Source organism: Dama dama, chromosome 8 (genome assembly GCF_033118175.1).
Source record: "Dama dama isolate Ldn47 chromosome 8, ASM3311817v1, whole genome shotgun sequence".
Classification (NCBI taxonomy): Eukaryota; Metazoa; Chordata; class Mammalia; order Artiodactyla; family Cervidae; genus Dama; species Dama dama.
The window spans coordinates 31,656,455-31,672,306 of record NC_083688.1 but is presented as its reverse complement, the minus strand read 5'-3'; the positions used below and the strand labels follow the sequence as shown (position 1 = coordinate 31,672,306).

The following is a 15,852-nucleotide window of genomic DNA, read 5'->3' as shown; positions in this document are numbered from 1 at the left end:
CAAATGACCCACGTTTTACTTTCACCTCATGAAAATGCTTGAACATTTAAAGTTCATATTCTCATTTGTATGACATCCCAAAAGAAAGATCACAATTTACCTTGGCAAGCGTTCTATTAGCTGGAACAGTCGTTATATCAAAACGAAGATCTTTAGTCAAAGGCAGCCCCAAACTCCAACCTCCATATCTACATGGAAAAATTGATACTTGTTTTAATGAGAAAATATTCATAAATAAATCTAAAATGTTTAACCCAAAAAAGATGTCCTTTTCATTATAGGGGACTGGAATGCAAAAGTAAGAAGTCAAGAAACACCTGGAATAACAGGCAAATTTGGCCTTGGAGTACGGAATGAAGCAGGGCAAAGGCTAATAGAGTTTTGCCAAAAGAAAGCACTGGTCATCGCAAACACCCTCTTCCAACAACACAAGAGAAGACTCTACACATGGACATCATCAGTTGATCAACTCTGAAATCAGATTGATTATATTACATTCTTTGCAGCCAAAGATGGAGAAGCTCTAAACAGTCAGCAAAAACAAGAGTGGGAGCTGACTGTGGCTCGGATCATGAACTCCTTATTGCCAAATTCAGACTTAAACTGAAGAAAGTGGAGAAAACCACTAGACCATTCAGGTACGACCTAAATCAAATCTCTTATGACTATACAGTGGAAGTGAGAAATAGACTTAAGGGACTAGATCTGATAGACAGAGTGCCTGATGAACTATGTATGGAGGTTTGTGACATTGTACAGGAGACAGGAATCAAGACCATCCCCAAGAAAAAGAAATGCAAAAAATCAAACTGGCTGCCTGAGGAGGCCTTACAAATACCTGTGAAAAGACGGGAAGCCAAAAGCGAAGGAGAAAAGGAAATATGTACCCATTTGAATGCAGAGTTCCAAAGAATAGCAAGGAGAGATAAGAAAGCCTTCCTCAGAGATCAATGCAAAAAATAGAGGAAAATAATGGAATGGGAAAGACTACAGATCTCCTCAAGAAAATTAGAGATACCAAGGGAATATTTCAGGCAAAGATGGGCTCAAAAAAGGACAGAAATGGTAGGGACCTAACAGAAGCAGAAGATATTAAGAAGAGGTGGCAAGAATACACAGAAGAACTGTACAAAAAAGATCTTCACAACCCAGATAATCACGATGGTGTGATCACTCACGTAGAGCCAGACATCCTGGTATGTGAAGTCAAGTGGGCCTTAGGAAGCATCACTACCAACAAAGCTAGTGAAGGTGACGGAATTCCAGTTGAGCTATTTCAAATCCTGAAAGATGTCGCTGTGAAAGTGCTGCACTCAATATGCCATCAAATATGGAAAACTCAGCAGTGACCACAGGACTGGAAAAGGTCAGTTTTCATTCCAATCCCAAAGAAAAGCAATGCCAAAGAATGCTCAAACTACTGCACAATTGCACTCATCTCACATGCTAGTGAAGTAGTGCTTAAAATTCTCCAAGCAAGGCTTCAGAAATACATGAAACGGGAATTTCCAGATGTTCAAGCTGGTTTTAGAAAAGGCAGAGGAACCAGAGATCAAATTGCCAACATCCGATGGATCATCAAAAAAGCAAGAGAGTTCCAGAAAAACATCTATTTCTGCTTTATTGACTATGCCAAAGTCTTTCACTGTGTGGATCACAACAAACTGTGGAAAATTCTGAAAGAGATGGGAATACCAGACCACCTGACCTGCCTCTTGAGAAACCTGTATGCAGGTCAGGAAGCAACAGTTAGAACTGGACATGGAACAACAGACTGGTTCCAAATAGGAAAAGGAGTACGTCAAGGCTGTATATTGTCACCCTGCTTATTTAACTTATATGCAGAGTACATCATGAGAAATGCTGGGCTGGAGGAAGCACAACCTGGAATCAAGATTGCCAGGAGAGATATCAATACCCTCAGATATGCAGATGACACCACCCTTATGGCAGAGAGTGAAGAAGAACTAAAAAGCCTCTTGATGACAGTGAAAGAGGAGAGTGAAAAAGTTGGCTCAAAGCTCAAGATTCAGAAAACTAAGATCATGGCATCTGGTCCCATCACTTCATGGCAGATAGATGGGGAAACAGTGGAAACAGTGACTGCCTTTATTTTTCTGGGCTCCAAAATCACTGCAGATGGTGACTACAGCCATGAAATAAAGAGACGCTTACTCCTTGGAAGGAAAGTTATGACCAACCTAGACAGCATATTAAAAAGCAGAGACATTAATTACTTTGCCAACAAAGGTCTGTCTATTCAAGGCTATGGTTTTTCCAGTGGTCATGTATGGATGTGAGAGTTGGACTATAAAGAAAGCTGAACGCCGAAGAATTGATGCTTTTGAACTGTGGTGTTGGAGACTCTTGAGAGTCCCTTGGATGGCAAGGGGATCCAACCAGTCCATCCTAAAGGAGATCCTTCCTGGGTTTTCATTGGAAGGACTGATGTTGAAGCTGAAACTCCAATACTTTGGCCACCTGATGCGAAGAACTGACTCATTTGAAAAGACCTGATGCAGGGAAAGATTGAGGGCAGGAGAAGAAAGGACGACAGAGGATGAGATGGTTCGATGCCATCACTGACTCAATGGACATGGGTTTGGGTGGACTCCGGGAGTTGGTGATGGACAGGGAGGCCTGGCGTGCTGCAGTTCATGGGGTTGCAGAGTCGGACATGACTGAGCGACTGAACTGAACTGAAATCTAAAATGTTTAACTAAGAGCCTACTTTTTTCTTTCCACTAGGAACACATTTGTAGTATGAAATAAAGACTGCCTGACAAATATTTTGCAGTTTTATCAATTTCTTTTATCATATTTTAGTCTAAAGTGCATATTGTAACTGGAAATTCATGGACTCTTAAAAATAAAAAGTAGGTTTAAAAAATTCAAATAGAAATTTTAAGGATAGGTTAGTTTAAATATTGACCACATTAAGAATGGGTTAAATAAATAAATAAGAATGGGTTAGGTACTAAATACTAATTAATATTTAAGTTATACAATGTTTGTTATATGTATATGTTGTGAAATAATCTCCACAATCAAGCTAATTAACATATCCATTATCTCATAAAGTTACCATTTTCTTGTATATGTTGAGAATTCTTAAGGTCTACCCACTTAACAAACTTCATGTAACAATCAGTATTCTTAATTAGAATTGCTGTACTTAGACATCCAGTATTCACCTTGCTCTACTGAAACTTTGTACCCTTTGACCAAAATTTTCCCACCTCACCCTTCCCCCAGACCCTAGTAACCACTGTTCTACTCTTCTGTTTCTATGCATTTGACTATTTTGGATTCCCTATAAAAGTGAAATCACGCAGTATTTGTCTCTATTATTCCACTTAGTATAGTGTCTTCCAGGTCCATCCATGTTGTTGCAAATGTAAGCCTGCCACACTGCATCTATGGCAAATGGTCAGGTGCCTTAGGAACAAGCCTGTGAACTTGCTATACAAGAATACATTTTATTCACATGCAGATATCATACTCCAAGTTTTGAGATGTTCAAATTGGAACTAAGGACAACTGCCACCAAGTCATGCCTTAAAACTCTCCAAGTTTGCACAATCCAGTCAATAACTTGTCTTTTGCTTTGAGAAAAAAATATGTATAAATTTAACAATACATTTTTGAATCCCAAAACAATGCTTTACAATGTGCTCAAATAAATCTTAATTTAGTTATTAAATTAATTTAAATTTTAATATGTAAGTAATATGTAAGGATATGTAAGGAAAAACAATTTACCCACATAGATAATCAATAGAAATTTGCATTTTATTGTCACAAATTCAAGACAGTTAACTTAAAATTAGAAAACAAGATATTATAAATTAAATTTTTTATAAACAGGTTTTTTTTACCTTTTTTGTGAAAACTCATTAGCAGTTGATATAAGATAATTTTCCAAGTGGTGCCCAGTGAGGTTATAAATTACTTGGGAAGAATAAGTTCTTCTATGAGGTGGTGAATAGTTAAATTTAGGACATTCCTGAAAGATAAGATTAAAAAAGTTCATTTTGGACAATGCTGTACAAATTAAATAGACAATGTCAAGACTCTTCAGTCTCATGATTTGCCTATTAGTGCAACTGGTAGAGTGTGATAAGGGTGTCTTCTGCATCTAAAGAGCTATGAAAAAGAAGTCATCTTGCCTTTGCCAAGAAATAACACAGAGTTATTATTTATATAGAACACATACTTGTGTTTAAGACTTGCTTAAAGCCAAAAAAGAACACAAGTTAACCAATGTTAGATATTTCTTTCACTGTACTGACAAGCTTGATATATCTGGAGAACAACATTAAAGTTTAAGATGACTCAAAATTCTCTCAGTAATTCACAGGGAAGAAAAAAATATTTGCCCCAAATTGAAAAGATAACATTAACAGATATAAATTCTCAGGGATGAACAACAGTGGATAAAAAGTTTATGTTATATTAGTTTTAAGGGACTAAACCTAGGTGTCAGATTTCAGTTTTACCCCATCTAAATCTAATTTATATATATGTCTTATATACATGTTGATTATTCATAAATAAGTTGCAAATATAGTGCAGAGAGTCCCTGTATGCCTGTCACCCAGTTTTCCCCATTGTTGGCATCTTATGTTACCATCAAAATTCAGTGTCTGGGTCCATTACTATTAACCAACCTTAGACCTTAGTTTAAACCCCTTACTTATATGTTTTTAGCTTTCTGCACTTCCTGACTACATACTTTCCATTGGAGTGTATCATGCTTCGCTGCCATGAACGTTAGTTTGGAAAAAGCCTAGCACTTTTCCAGTTTTTTCTCCCATCTTTCACATAGTGTCTTAGAGCCTGAGACTAGCAAAACACGCATGGATCAACAGCATAAAGTTACAGCTTGCTCTAAAAAAGAACATTGAATTTTACCTTGCATCAAGTTGTAAAAACTTGAAGATCACATTCTATAATGCCTCTGGTTTCATAAAAAGAGATATATATATGAATGTAATTTTTAGCTTTAATTTTTTATTGAATTATACATACAGAAAAGCATATATGCTATAAGGGTACTGTTTGATAGATTTTGACAAACTGGAAACACCCTTGAACCAGCAACTGGATCAGAAAACAAAACAAAGCTAGTATGCTAGGTGCCCCCCTCATCATGCTTCCTTTCAACCCTACCACTCCCAAAGTAACCAGCTCAGGAGAGTTTTGCCTGTTTTTGTATTTTATACAAATGTAATTGTATCATGTGTACTCTCTCATATCTGGATTTTTTTCACTCATCATTTGTTTGTGAGAATATGATGTGTGTAGTTGTAGATCAAATAGAGGAAAATAATAGAATGGGAGAGACTAGAGATCTCTTCAAGAAAATCAGAGATATCAAGGGAACATTTCATGCAAAGATGGGCACAATAAAGGACAGAAATGATATGAACCTAAAAGAAGCAGAAGATATTAAAAAGAGGTGACAAGAACACACAGAAAAACTGCACAAAAAAGGTCATGGCATCTAGTACCATCATTTCACAACAAATAGATGGGGAAAAATTGGAAACAGTGACAGACTATTATTATCTTGGGCTCCAAAATCACTGCAGAAATTAAAAGATGCTTGAAATTAAAAGATGCTTGCTCCTTGGAAGAAAAGCTATGACAAACACAGACAGCATATTCGAAAGTGGAGACATCGCTTTGCTGACAAAGGTCCTTATGGTCAAAAGCTATGGTTTTTGCAATAGTCATGTATGGATGTGAGAGATGGACCATAAAGAAGGCTGACCGCTGAAGAACTGATGCTTTCAAACTGTGGTGCCGGAGAAGACTCTTGAGAGTCCCTTGGACTGCAAGGAGATCTAACCAGTCAGTCCTAAAAGAAATCAGTTCTAAATATTCATTGGAAGGGCTGATGCTAAAGCTGTAGCTCCAATACTTTGGCCACCTGATGTGAAGAGCTGACTCATTGGAAAAGACCCTGGTGCTGGGAAAGGTTGAGGGCAGGAGGAGAAGGGGACGACAGAGGACGAGATGGTTGGATGGAATCACCGACTCAATGGACATGAGTTTGGGTAAACTCCGGGAGTTGGTGATGGACAGGGAGGCCTGGCGTGCTGCAGTCCAGGGGGCGCAAACAGTCAAACATGACTGAATGACTGAACTGAATTGAACTGATTCTACTGTTGCTGGGAATTTGGGAGGCTATTACAAATATTATTAGTATGAGTATCCCAGTATATGTCTCTCTGTGAATTAGCACTTCTGACGGGTATATAATAGGAATGGAATTGGTGAGTTCATAGGATATATATATCATCAGCATTAGTATATACTATCAATGCTTTTAAAAGTTGTTTACATAAATTTGGATTCCCATCAGCAGAATATTAAGTTGAAAAAATTTTAATCTACTTTTTTAAAAAATTAAAACCTATCCAGATTCCATTTTTAAATACTAAGTTAGTAGACTTTTACTATGAACTAAAGAAAACACACAGAGAATTAGGTTAGATGAGAGATTAGAAAAAACTTTGAGAACTGGGTAAGAATAATATTTATAATGCAAGGATTTCAAAAGATGCTTGCTGGATTCCAGTTTTTATTGTTAGTAACTGTCTTACATGAGACCACAAAAAATGGTTGCATTTACTGAAAACATCTTTATTCTAAAATAGTGTACCAAGACAGTATAAGATGTAATCATATGCCACTTTGAAGAAAATATTGCTAGATTCCTCCCCATAGGGAAGTGTTGATAACATAGTGACTCTCAGAAACTAACAGTGACCTCTTTTCTTCAGCAATCTTTAATTTCTTAAAAGTTTACTGAATTGATAGACCTAGGGCTTCCCTGGTGGCTCAGTCAGTAAAGAATCTGCCTGCAATGCAGGAGACCTGGGTTGGATCCCTGGGTTGGGAAGATCCCCTGGAAGAGGGGATGGCAGCCCACTCCAGTATTCCTGCCTGGAGAATGCCCCTGCACAGAGGAGGCTGGTGGGCTGCAGTCCATGGGGTTGCAAAGAGTCGGACACGACTGAGTGACTAAGCACAGAAAACAAAAGTGTGTTTCTATAGAACACAGGGTGTTGGTTGGAAAATCTTTAATGTTTCTTTCAGGACATGAATTATTCTCGCATCCTGGAGGTGTTGCTTGGAGGCATGCAGAGTTCTGTTCTGGACTTAAACACTCCTAACTTCCCAGCTGACAGCAGTCTCACTGCGCTTTCAAATATTACGTTATGGGGGCATTTTGTTGTGTGAAGCAGAGCTTTCTGGTTACGACTGAACTGAGCCCCAAACTCACTTTTAGTCAGTTTCCACAAAGACTCTCATAGAATCACCTACCCCAGGAAGTCTGTCCTAAGATGGATTTAAAACAGTGGCCTGAAGTTTAGTGTTTCTAAGTGGTCCAGATCCACATCGCTGAGCTACCAGCTTCTATAAAATGAAATTATATCCACTCTTCAGTAACCTAGAAAGATCTTTCAAGCTTTGATATTTCTTCTTTTTTTTAACTTCACTGAGAGCGAATTCCATCTTACCTGAGTGTTTTCTGAGCAGGAGCAAACACCAAAATTAGTGATAGGTTCTCCACTGCGGTTCCATTTTCCCAGACTGTTTAAACACCTCCTGCAAGTAAGAATGATATTAAAGTGAGGTGTGTGTACATTCTCATGTTTATGTATGAGCATGTAAGTGGGTATTTGGTATTGAATTCAGTTCAATTTACCGATTTTTCACCACTTGAATATACATTGCACTACCATTTCCAAGTGCTCTGACATCTTATGGGGGATTGAGGGAGAGTACTTAACGATTAGGTAGTGCTGAGACCAAAGCTCATTGCCTCAATGTGGCAGGATGGAACTTCTTGATCCCTTTGTTTTCTTTGCTCTTTTCATCCTCTCCTCTGAAGGGAAAGGGATTTTTAGCAAAACAATGCACTAATGTCAAGTTTGCATGTGTCATGTACTATCTTGGAAGTTTGAATTTTTGTTGCTGTCCAGTGACTACATCATTTTGAATAAGCAACACTATATAGTGCAAAAGTCTGGGGACTGGAGTCAGAAGACATGGTTCTTGGCTTTAGCTACACAACCTAGTCTCTAGATTTCTTTTGACAAGTATCCTAGTTCACATGAGCCTCAGTTTCTTCATCTTAAAAATGACATTAACAACTCACAGGGTGGTTGTCACTGTTTAATGAAAATACGTATACAAACAAACTTTTCAAGTTATAAAGCACTTCTTACTATTTCAGTATAGCATCACCATGGAATGAACTAAAGGAGATAGACAAAGTCTTAAAAGATAGACTTCAATCAGAGTGCTGACCTCCTCAGTCAAACAACACACACTCACCCATCCACACTCTGCCACATACATGCATACACATGCATGCATGTGCACACACACTAGAATGCTAAAAAAAAAAAAAAAAAAAAGAACTACTTACGGATCACTGATATTCAAACACATGTTGTCAATGCCAGGGAAGCTCCACATTGCTGAAACCACTTCTTTTGTGCTTGGGTGATAATTTCTATAATATTAAAGGACAGAAACAAATTCATGTTTCCTTCACTAGTTTTCCGTGTTAAACTCATGCTCATGAATGATCTGAAGAAATGACACATGCTGTGTACAGGACTATTTTCTTAAAAATCTAAGAGAGATGTAGACTCAGAAAAAAGGTCACACAAAAAAATAAGCACATATCTCTTTTTGGGTTATTAATATTATTATTTTCCTGTCACATGCATTTAGTGATCACCTACTGTAAACATAACATTATATTATACAGAATTCTGATACTGCTATTCTATATTTAATAAAAAGTTATTTGTCATGTATTACAACAGATTGAGAAGCCGTACTTAATCTGGTTTTCCTGATTAAATATTCATTAAAAATAAAAATCTACCTTAACTTTATTTTTAGACAAATACAAAAACTCCACGCCAGTCAGAATGGCTGCTATCCAAAAGTCTACAAGCAATAAATGCTGGAGAGGGTGTGGAGAAAAGGGAACCCTGTTACACTGTTGGTGGGAATGCAAACTAGTACAGCCGCTATGGAGAACAGTGTGCAGATTCCTTAAAAAACTGGAAATAGAACTGCCATATGACCCAGAAATCCCACCGAGGAAACCAGAACTAAGAGAGACACGTGCACCCCAATGTTCATCGCAGCACTGTTTATAATAGCCAGGACATGGAAGCAACCTAGATAGATGTCCCTCGGCAGACGAATGGATAAGAAAGCTGTGGTACATATACACAGTGGAATATTACTCAGCCATTAAAAAGAATTCATTTGAATCAGTTCTAATAAGGTGCATGAAACTGGAGCCCATTATACAGAGTGAAGTAAGCCAGAAAGAAAAACACCAATACAGTACACTAACGCATATCTACGGAATTTAGAAATATGGTAATGATAACCTTATATGCAAGACAAAAAAAGAGTCACAGATGTATAGAACAGACTTTTGGACTCTGTGGGAGAAGGCGAGGGTGGGATGATCTGAGAGAATAGCATTGAAACAAGTATATTATCAATTGTGAAACAGATCGCCAGTCCAGGGTGGATGCATGAGACAAGGTGCTCAGGGCTGGGGCACTAGGATGACCCAGAGATGGGATGGGGAGGGAGGTGGGAGGGGGGTTCAGGATGGGGAACACATGTAAATCCATGGCTGATTCATGTCAGTGTATGGCAAAAACCACTACAATATTGTAAAGTAATTAGCCTCCAACTAATATAAATAAATGAAAAAAAAAAAAAACAACCAAAAGCCTCTTACAGTTGTTTGCTGGTGAGGGAAGTGTCATGTTGTGATAAATCAAACTGTCTATTCCTTTGGCAGCATCAGGTATTGTGGCTCCTAAGTTCTTTATTCTTCAGCATTTTATGACATTCATTCAGCCACAATGCACCTCCAGAGGCATTAGGAAAATGTGGTTTCAGTTAAAGGGAAGACACTTACGCATAGAACGTTGTCTGTTCCGAGGCACCATAAAGAGATGGGGTGATTTGGAGCTCTGGATAACTGTTGCTGGAACTCCTCAGCGTGCCGAGGCCCATGGCGGTTGTTACAAAGACAATGGGGAGAATAACCTGTGCTATGAAGCCCTTCCAGTTCCGGCGGGTGTGATGAAACCTCTTAATGAGAATAGCCATAATCTTCTTCAGTAACAGTTCAAAACCAGCCGATCTCTCTCCTCTGGTCAGGATTTTGTCTGATTTTAAAAAAGAGACAGAGATTTAACATGGTTATGGGAAATCTTGATAAACCAAGAAATAAAGTAACTTCAAAGACTATGGATGAATGGTATAATGTGACACGGTAGGAAAAGCTGATATCTTAAAGATTTGGATTTGAGGTTCATCTCTTCATTGATTGGGCTTCCCTCGTGGCTCAGAAAGCAAAGAATGTGCTTGCAATGCAGAAGACCTGGGTTCAATCCCTGGGTCAGGAAGATTCCCTGGAGAAGGGAGTGGCAATCCACTCCAGTATTCTTGCCTGGAGAATTCCATGAACAGAGGAGCCTGGTGGGCTACAGTCCATGGGATCACAAAGAGTCGGACACAACTAAGTGACTAACATTTTCACTTTCTCCACTGATCAGCTCTGGGCCTGAGTCTCTCCATCTCAAGGAGCATATGTAACAGTTCTTTGAAAATTATAAATGACTATACACAAATTATTCTTGGTCATAGACATAGTAATTTTAATGTCAAAGTGAGACATCTAGAATTTTATAAGTGAATACTGTCCCTAATCTCCTAAAGTCTCAGTGCAGAATCAATATGTGTTTCTGACTACTAATATTCAAGAGGTAGCTTCTCTGAAGAGATTTAATTCAAATAAATTTAACAAGAGAGCAAAACATCAGCCTAGCATAACTCAATCCTGTTGTCGGTTACTTAGTGATGGTAAATCTAATGGCCCTCATTATGGGGCCCAATGAAGTCACCTTAAACATAGGAAAAGGAAAATGCTCTCCTCCAAAGTACAATTCCAGTTCAAATACTTATTTGTTGCATTCTTTTTAGAAATCTGGATTGATTCTAAAACTCCATTTTTACCACTTCAGCAACAGAAAAGAGCTCATTGGAAAAAATGCCTACCCTCCTCCCCCACAAGCCTGCCCCACTCCCATGGCTTCTGAGAGAGAGCCGCAGAGTGGTGGAGGCCGTAAACTGTGGCTTGGGCTTCTCAGGCGGCTCAGTGGTAAACAATATACCTGCCAATGCAGGAGTCGGGGGAGACACAGGTTGGATTCCTGGGTTGGGAATATCCCCTGGAGAAGGAAATGGCAACCTACTCCAGTATTCTTGGCTAGAGAATCCCATGGGTAGAGGAATCTGGTGGGCTATAGTCCATAGGGTTGCAAGTCACACAACTTAGTGACTGAGAATTATCCATGTCTCAGTAGTGCTCATACAACAAGTAATTTCAGCAGTCCCCTCTAAAAATAGTTTCAAATATGACATTTCTTCTGAAGGTCTGCCACCAAGCATTCCTTTACATGTGATAAAATGATAGTATTTGTCAACTCTGTGGATATTTTTAATCCTCCATCACAAATTATGCGGCACAAAAATCATGATCTTCATTTAGCTGATAAGAAAAAATACAAAGCTGCTTAATTTAAAATGAATTCCAATTAAATAGAGTGAACAAGTTTAAATGAGAACTCATATCTCTGCAAAGGGGAATTGCAGAAGGAGCTAAACATTGTAAGTTAATTAGTATGCTTTTCTGTTTCTTGAGAAATTACATGTCGATGACTTACAGGTGTATCAAATGGAGCAAATATGTGCTTTCCAAACGATAATGTCAAGGAGGGGAACATTCTGACTGAAGAATAGTTTTAAATTATGAGACAAATGCAGAGGCAAATGCATAACATTTGCTTCCTGAAGCAGATGACCCCATTCTCAGTCCACAATTCCATAATCTCAACAATTATATTTCCAAAAGGTGACATCTGAGGAATCTAGCAGAGGACAAATGAGACTCCCAAGTTCCAGAGTTATACAAACACCAGAGATTATATTTTTGGAATTTTAGAGTCAAGCAAATGTTTAATCATAAGTTCTATTCCTAAAGATTTTCCCAATTTAAGCAAACTATTGGAATGACTACTCCATAATTTATATATGGTTTTACTATATGCTTCCTTAAGTAAATAGTATTTCCAAAGGCATAAACTGTCAGAAAGAGTATAAGACAGGATAAAAGCTATTTTCAAAAGAGCTCAATTCCTCAAAGCTGTGACAAGAAACAGCATTTTCCAAACATATATTGTGTGAGGAATTTGGGGGTGACCTATTATTATAGATTCTTCACTGTTAAGTCTGATTTCATGAATTCAGTGCATGCTCAGATGCTTCAGTCATGTTTGACTCTTTGCAACCCATGGACTGTAGCTTGCCAGGCTCCTCTGTCCATGGGATTCTCCAGGCAAGAATACTGGGGTGGGTTGCCATGCCCTCCTGCAGTGGGCCTTCCCAACCTAGGGATCAAACCCACATCTCCTACATTGAAGGCAGATTTTTTATTCACTGAGCCACCAGGGAAGCCCTCATCAGTTCAGAGACTCTCCCAAAAGCACTTTCTCAGAGCTTGAATTTTCTCAGCATATAATCATTCAGAGATGGGGGAAGGTTAGACATGTTTTCCAATGAAGTTTCATAAAGACTGATGACTCCTTTTTTTAAAAAAAGGACAAAAACAACTTAAAAAAATTACTATTACCACTACTTGAAGGGGCTTCGCTTGTAGCTCAGACAGTAAAGAATCTGCTTGCAATGCAGGAGACCTAGGTTTGATCCCTGGGTCAGGAAGATCACTACTTGAACACATCTAATAGCAGTGAGTGAGATTCCTTACAAAGTAACTTTGTCCATTGTTGCTGTGTGCTAAGTCACTTCAGTTGTATCCAACACATTGCAACCCTACAGACCTTAGGCCATCAGGCTCCTCTGTCCATGGGATTCTCCAGGCAAGAATTCTGGAGTGGATTGCCATGCCCTCCTCCAGGAGATCTTACCAACACAGGGATCGAAACTCCATCTCATATGTCTCCTGTATTGGCATATTCCCCTATTGCCACCTGGGAAGCCCTGTTGGACACCATCAATTATAAGAAGGACTGAACTTGTTGAACACAACAAGTTGGAATAAGTCATATCCTAACAAGGAAGTTCATGTTCTTCAAAATATTTTTGAAATAGAGAATTCAACTTGGTTTGATAAATATTTTGTATATAAAAAGAAAGCTTAAACTGGAAATAGAACTGCCATATGACCCAGCAATCCCACTTCTGGGCATACACACTGAGGAAACCAGATCTGAAAGAGACACGTGCACCCCAATGTTCATCGCAGCACTGTTTATAATAGCCAGGACATGGAAGCAACCTAGATGCCCATCAGCAGATGAATGGATAAGGAAGCTGTGGTACATATACACCATGGAATATTACTCAGCCATTAAAAAGAATTCATTTGAACCAGTCCTAATAAGATGGATGAAGCTGGAGCCCCTTATACAGAGTGAAGTAAGCCAGAAAGATAAAGAACATTACAGCATACTAACACATATATATGGAATTTAGAAAGATGGTAATGATAACCCTATATGCAAAACAGAAAAAGAGACACAGAAATACAGAACAGACTTTTGAACTCTGTGGGAGAATGTGAGGGTGGGATATTTCAAAAGAACAGCATGTATACTATCTATGGTGAAACAGATCACCAGCCCAGGTGGGATGCATGAGACAAGTGCTCGGGCCTGGTGCACTGGGAAGACCCAGAGGAATCGGGTGGAGAGGGAGGTGGGAGGGGGGATCGGGATTGGGAATACATGTAAATCCATGGCTGATTCATATCAATGTATGACAAAACCCACTGGAAAAAAAAAATAATAAAATAATAATAAAAAAAAAAGAAAGCTTATATTTCTTTAGTCTTTTTAAATTTAGAAAGTATAAAGTTGAATTAAAAAAAAATCTGTCTTGTGATTTTCTCATTTATGTTGTTCATTGGAATTAAGCAAAATGTGTACATTAGATTTATTTTACCATCTCTGTCTGTGAAATTGCTGCTGCTCACAGATAAATCATCAGGCGTTGAGATGCCATTGGTACTGGAACTTCCGATTTTCTTTGGTGTTAAGTGCTCAAGACTCATATTATTTTTTTGTGACTCTTTAGTCAAGTTCAGAAAGACCTAGAAAGAGAAGTAGGAACACTTCATTAGCATAAAACATGCATGTGTTTTCTAGCTTTTAAGCTCAATTTTTATTTTAAATTTTTGTCACATTTATTGCGACTTTAAAGGAACATACTCGTAGTAAAAGATATGTTTTCTCTAAATGAAGCAACATGCTTGTTTTCAGAAGTCAGTCTTACATAAGAATGGTACTGAGATAATTTTAAGATTTTCTGATTTGGTAAAATGTTTGTTTATAATTTTTATATAATCAAAAGCATCTTTATTTTTGTTTCCCTTTACTTATTAAAACATTCATTAAAATTTTTCTTTTCTTTTTAAAAAGAACCATTCATATTTATTCTAGGGAACAGCAAGTTAATCAGCCTCAAGCAGAAAGGAAATGTCTAGGTGTACCTCTTCCACGGTGGTATCTGAAATGCCATAGCACCCAATGTTGAGGTCACCCAGGCCTCTGTCCAGGGCTCTCAGGAGTGAAAGATAGGCCCCCGAGACTTTGGTGCTAAATGGAGGAAGCACGTAGACAAGTTCTCCCCCGATGTCCTCCTTGAGGTAGGCGTCAGGGAGATGGGACTGGATCATTGCCGTCACAGCTGTGGTGTCACACACTGTACTTGCATTTAGATTTGGACTCTAGAGATGAGAAGAGAAGTTAAACACGCCCTTGTCTTCACACTGTAGGGCCCGCGGGCCCCAGTCAGAGGGTGGCGAGTTCTTTTAGGCCAGTACAGACCTGTACCAGGGAGTTTATCACTTCTCTCATGCTTCCTGTCCCACTGGGGGTCCCTACAGTTGTCTGTCAGTCACTATCCTGCTGGCTTCATCTCCTACCTCACCCTGTCCCTTCTCCAGCCTCCTGCTCACCTTCTCCCTCTCTCTCTTACCCCAGCAACAACAAACTTTCGGTTATTCAATGCTTCAGGCTCAGGCATGCTCCCTCCTTAGGGCCTTTGCAATTGTTCCTTTGCCCCAGGTAGTGACAGGGCTCACTCTCTGCCTGGCCTTAACTCTTGGCTCATCTGTCACCTTCTCAGAGACCCTGTCTACTTAAAATGGCACTTCCTAGCATTCCCTATGCCCTTTCCTCTGCTTTATTCTACCCATAACAGTTATCACTTGCTAATATTCTAAATTACATACTTATCAATTTTACCACCTGAATTCCCCACATTCCCATCAGAACATAAACTCCATGAGGGCAGAAATCTTAGCATCATCAGTTCACTGCTGTATCCCCAGTGCCTAAGACAATGTCTTGGGCATATATTAAGATATCATATATAACTCATAAATGAATTTTTAACTGAATTAAGGAATGTGACAATGAACTACTTTTTATATTTTGGAAGTCACATTAGGATGATCAGATATAAAATAAATGAGAGTAGTCATAGCATATACATCTTGCACAATATAGATACATAACACTATTTGAGATAGTAAGGGAGCCTTAGTAAGTAAGCATTTTTGTTCTTCGAAGATGTGAAAGCACCACTGGTCTGTCTGAATTAGTCTCCACGTTGCCAGTCGAGGAACATGGATCAGAAAGTGAATACGTGACTGCATATTCCTTCATTTGCTTTTTATAGAGCGGAAAATCTAATTTTTAGTCT

At 38.7% G+C, this 15,852-nt stretch overlaps 1 protein-coding gene across 1 annotated transcript in view; it reads right to left on the bottom strand.

Moving 5' to 3' along the window:
- The window catches only part of ABCA12 (ATP binding cassette subfamily A member 12), a 200,489-nt gene that overhangs the window by 30,526 nt on the left and 154,111 nt on the right, over positions 1-15,852 (bottom strand). Inside the window, exons 32-38 of the mRNA XM_061148811.1 lie at positions 14,636-14,872; positions 14,089-14,236; positions 9,980-10,232; positions 8,447-8,533; positions 7,533-7,620; positions 3,879-4,006; positions 101-188 (exon numbers count right to left, since the gene is read on the bottom strand). Coding sequence (XP_061004794.1) covers positions 101-188; positions 3,879-4,006; positions 7,533-7,620; positions 8,447-8,533; positions 9,980-10,232; positions 14,089-14,236; positions 14,636-14,872 — 1,029 coding nt within the window. The remainder of the gene's footprint in view (positions 1-100; positions 189-3,878; positions 4,007-7,532; positions 7,621-8,446; positions 8,534-9,979; positions 10,233-14,088; positions 14,237-14,635; positions 14,873-15,852) is intronic.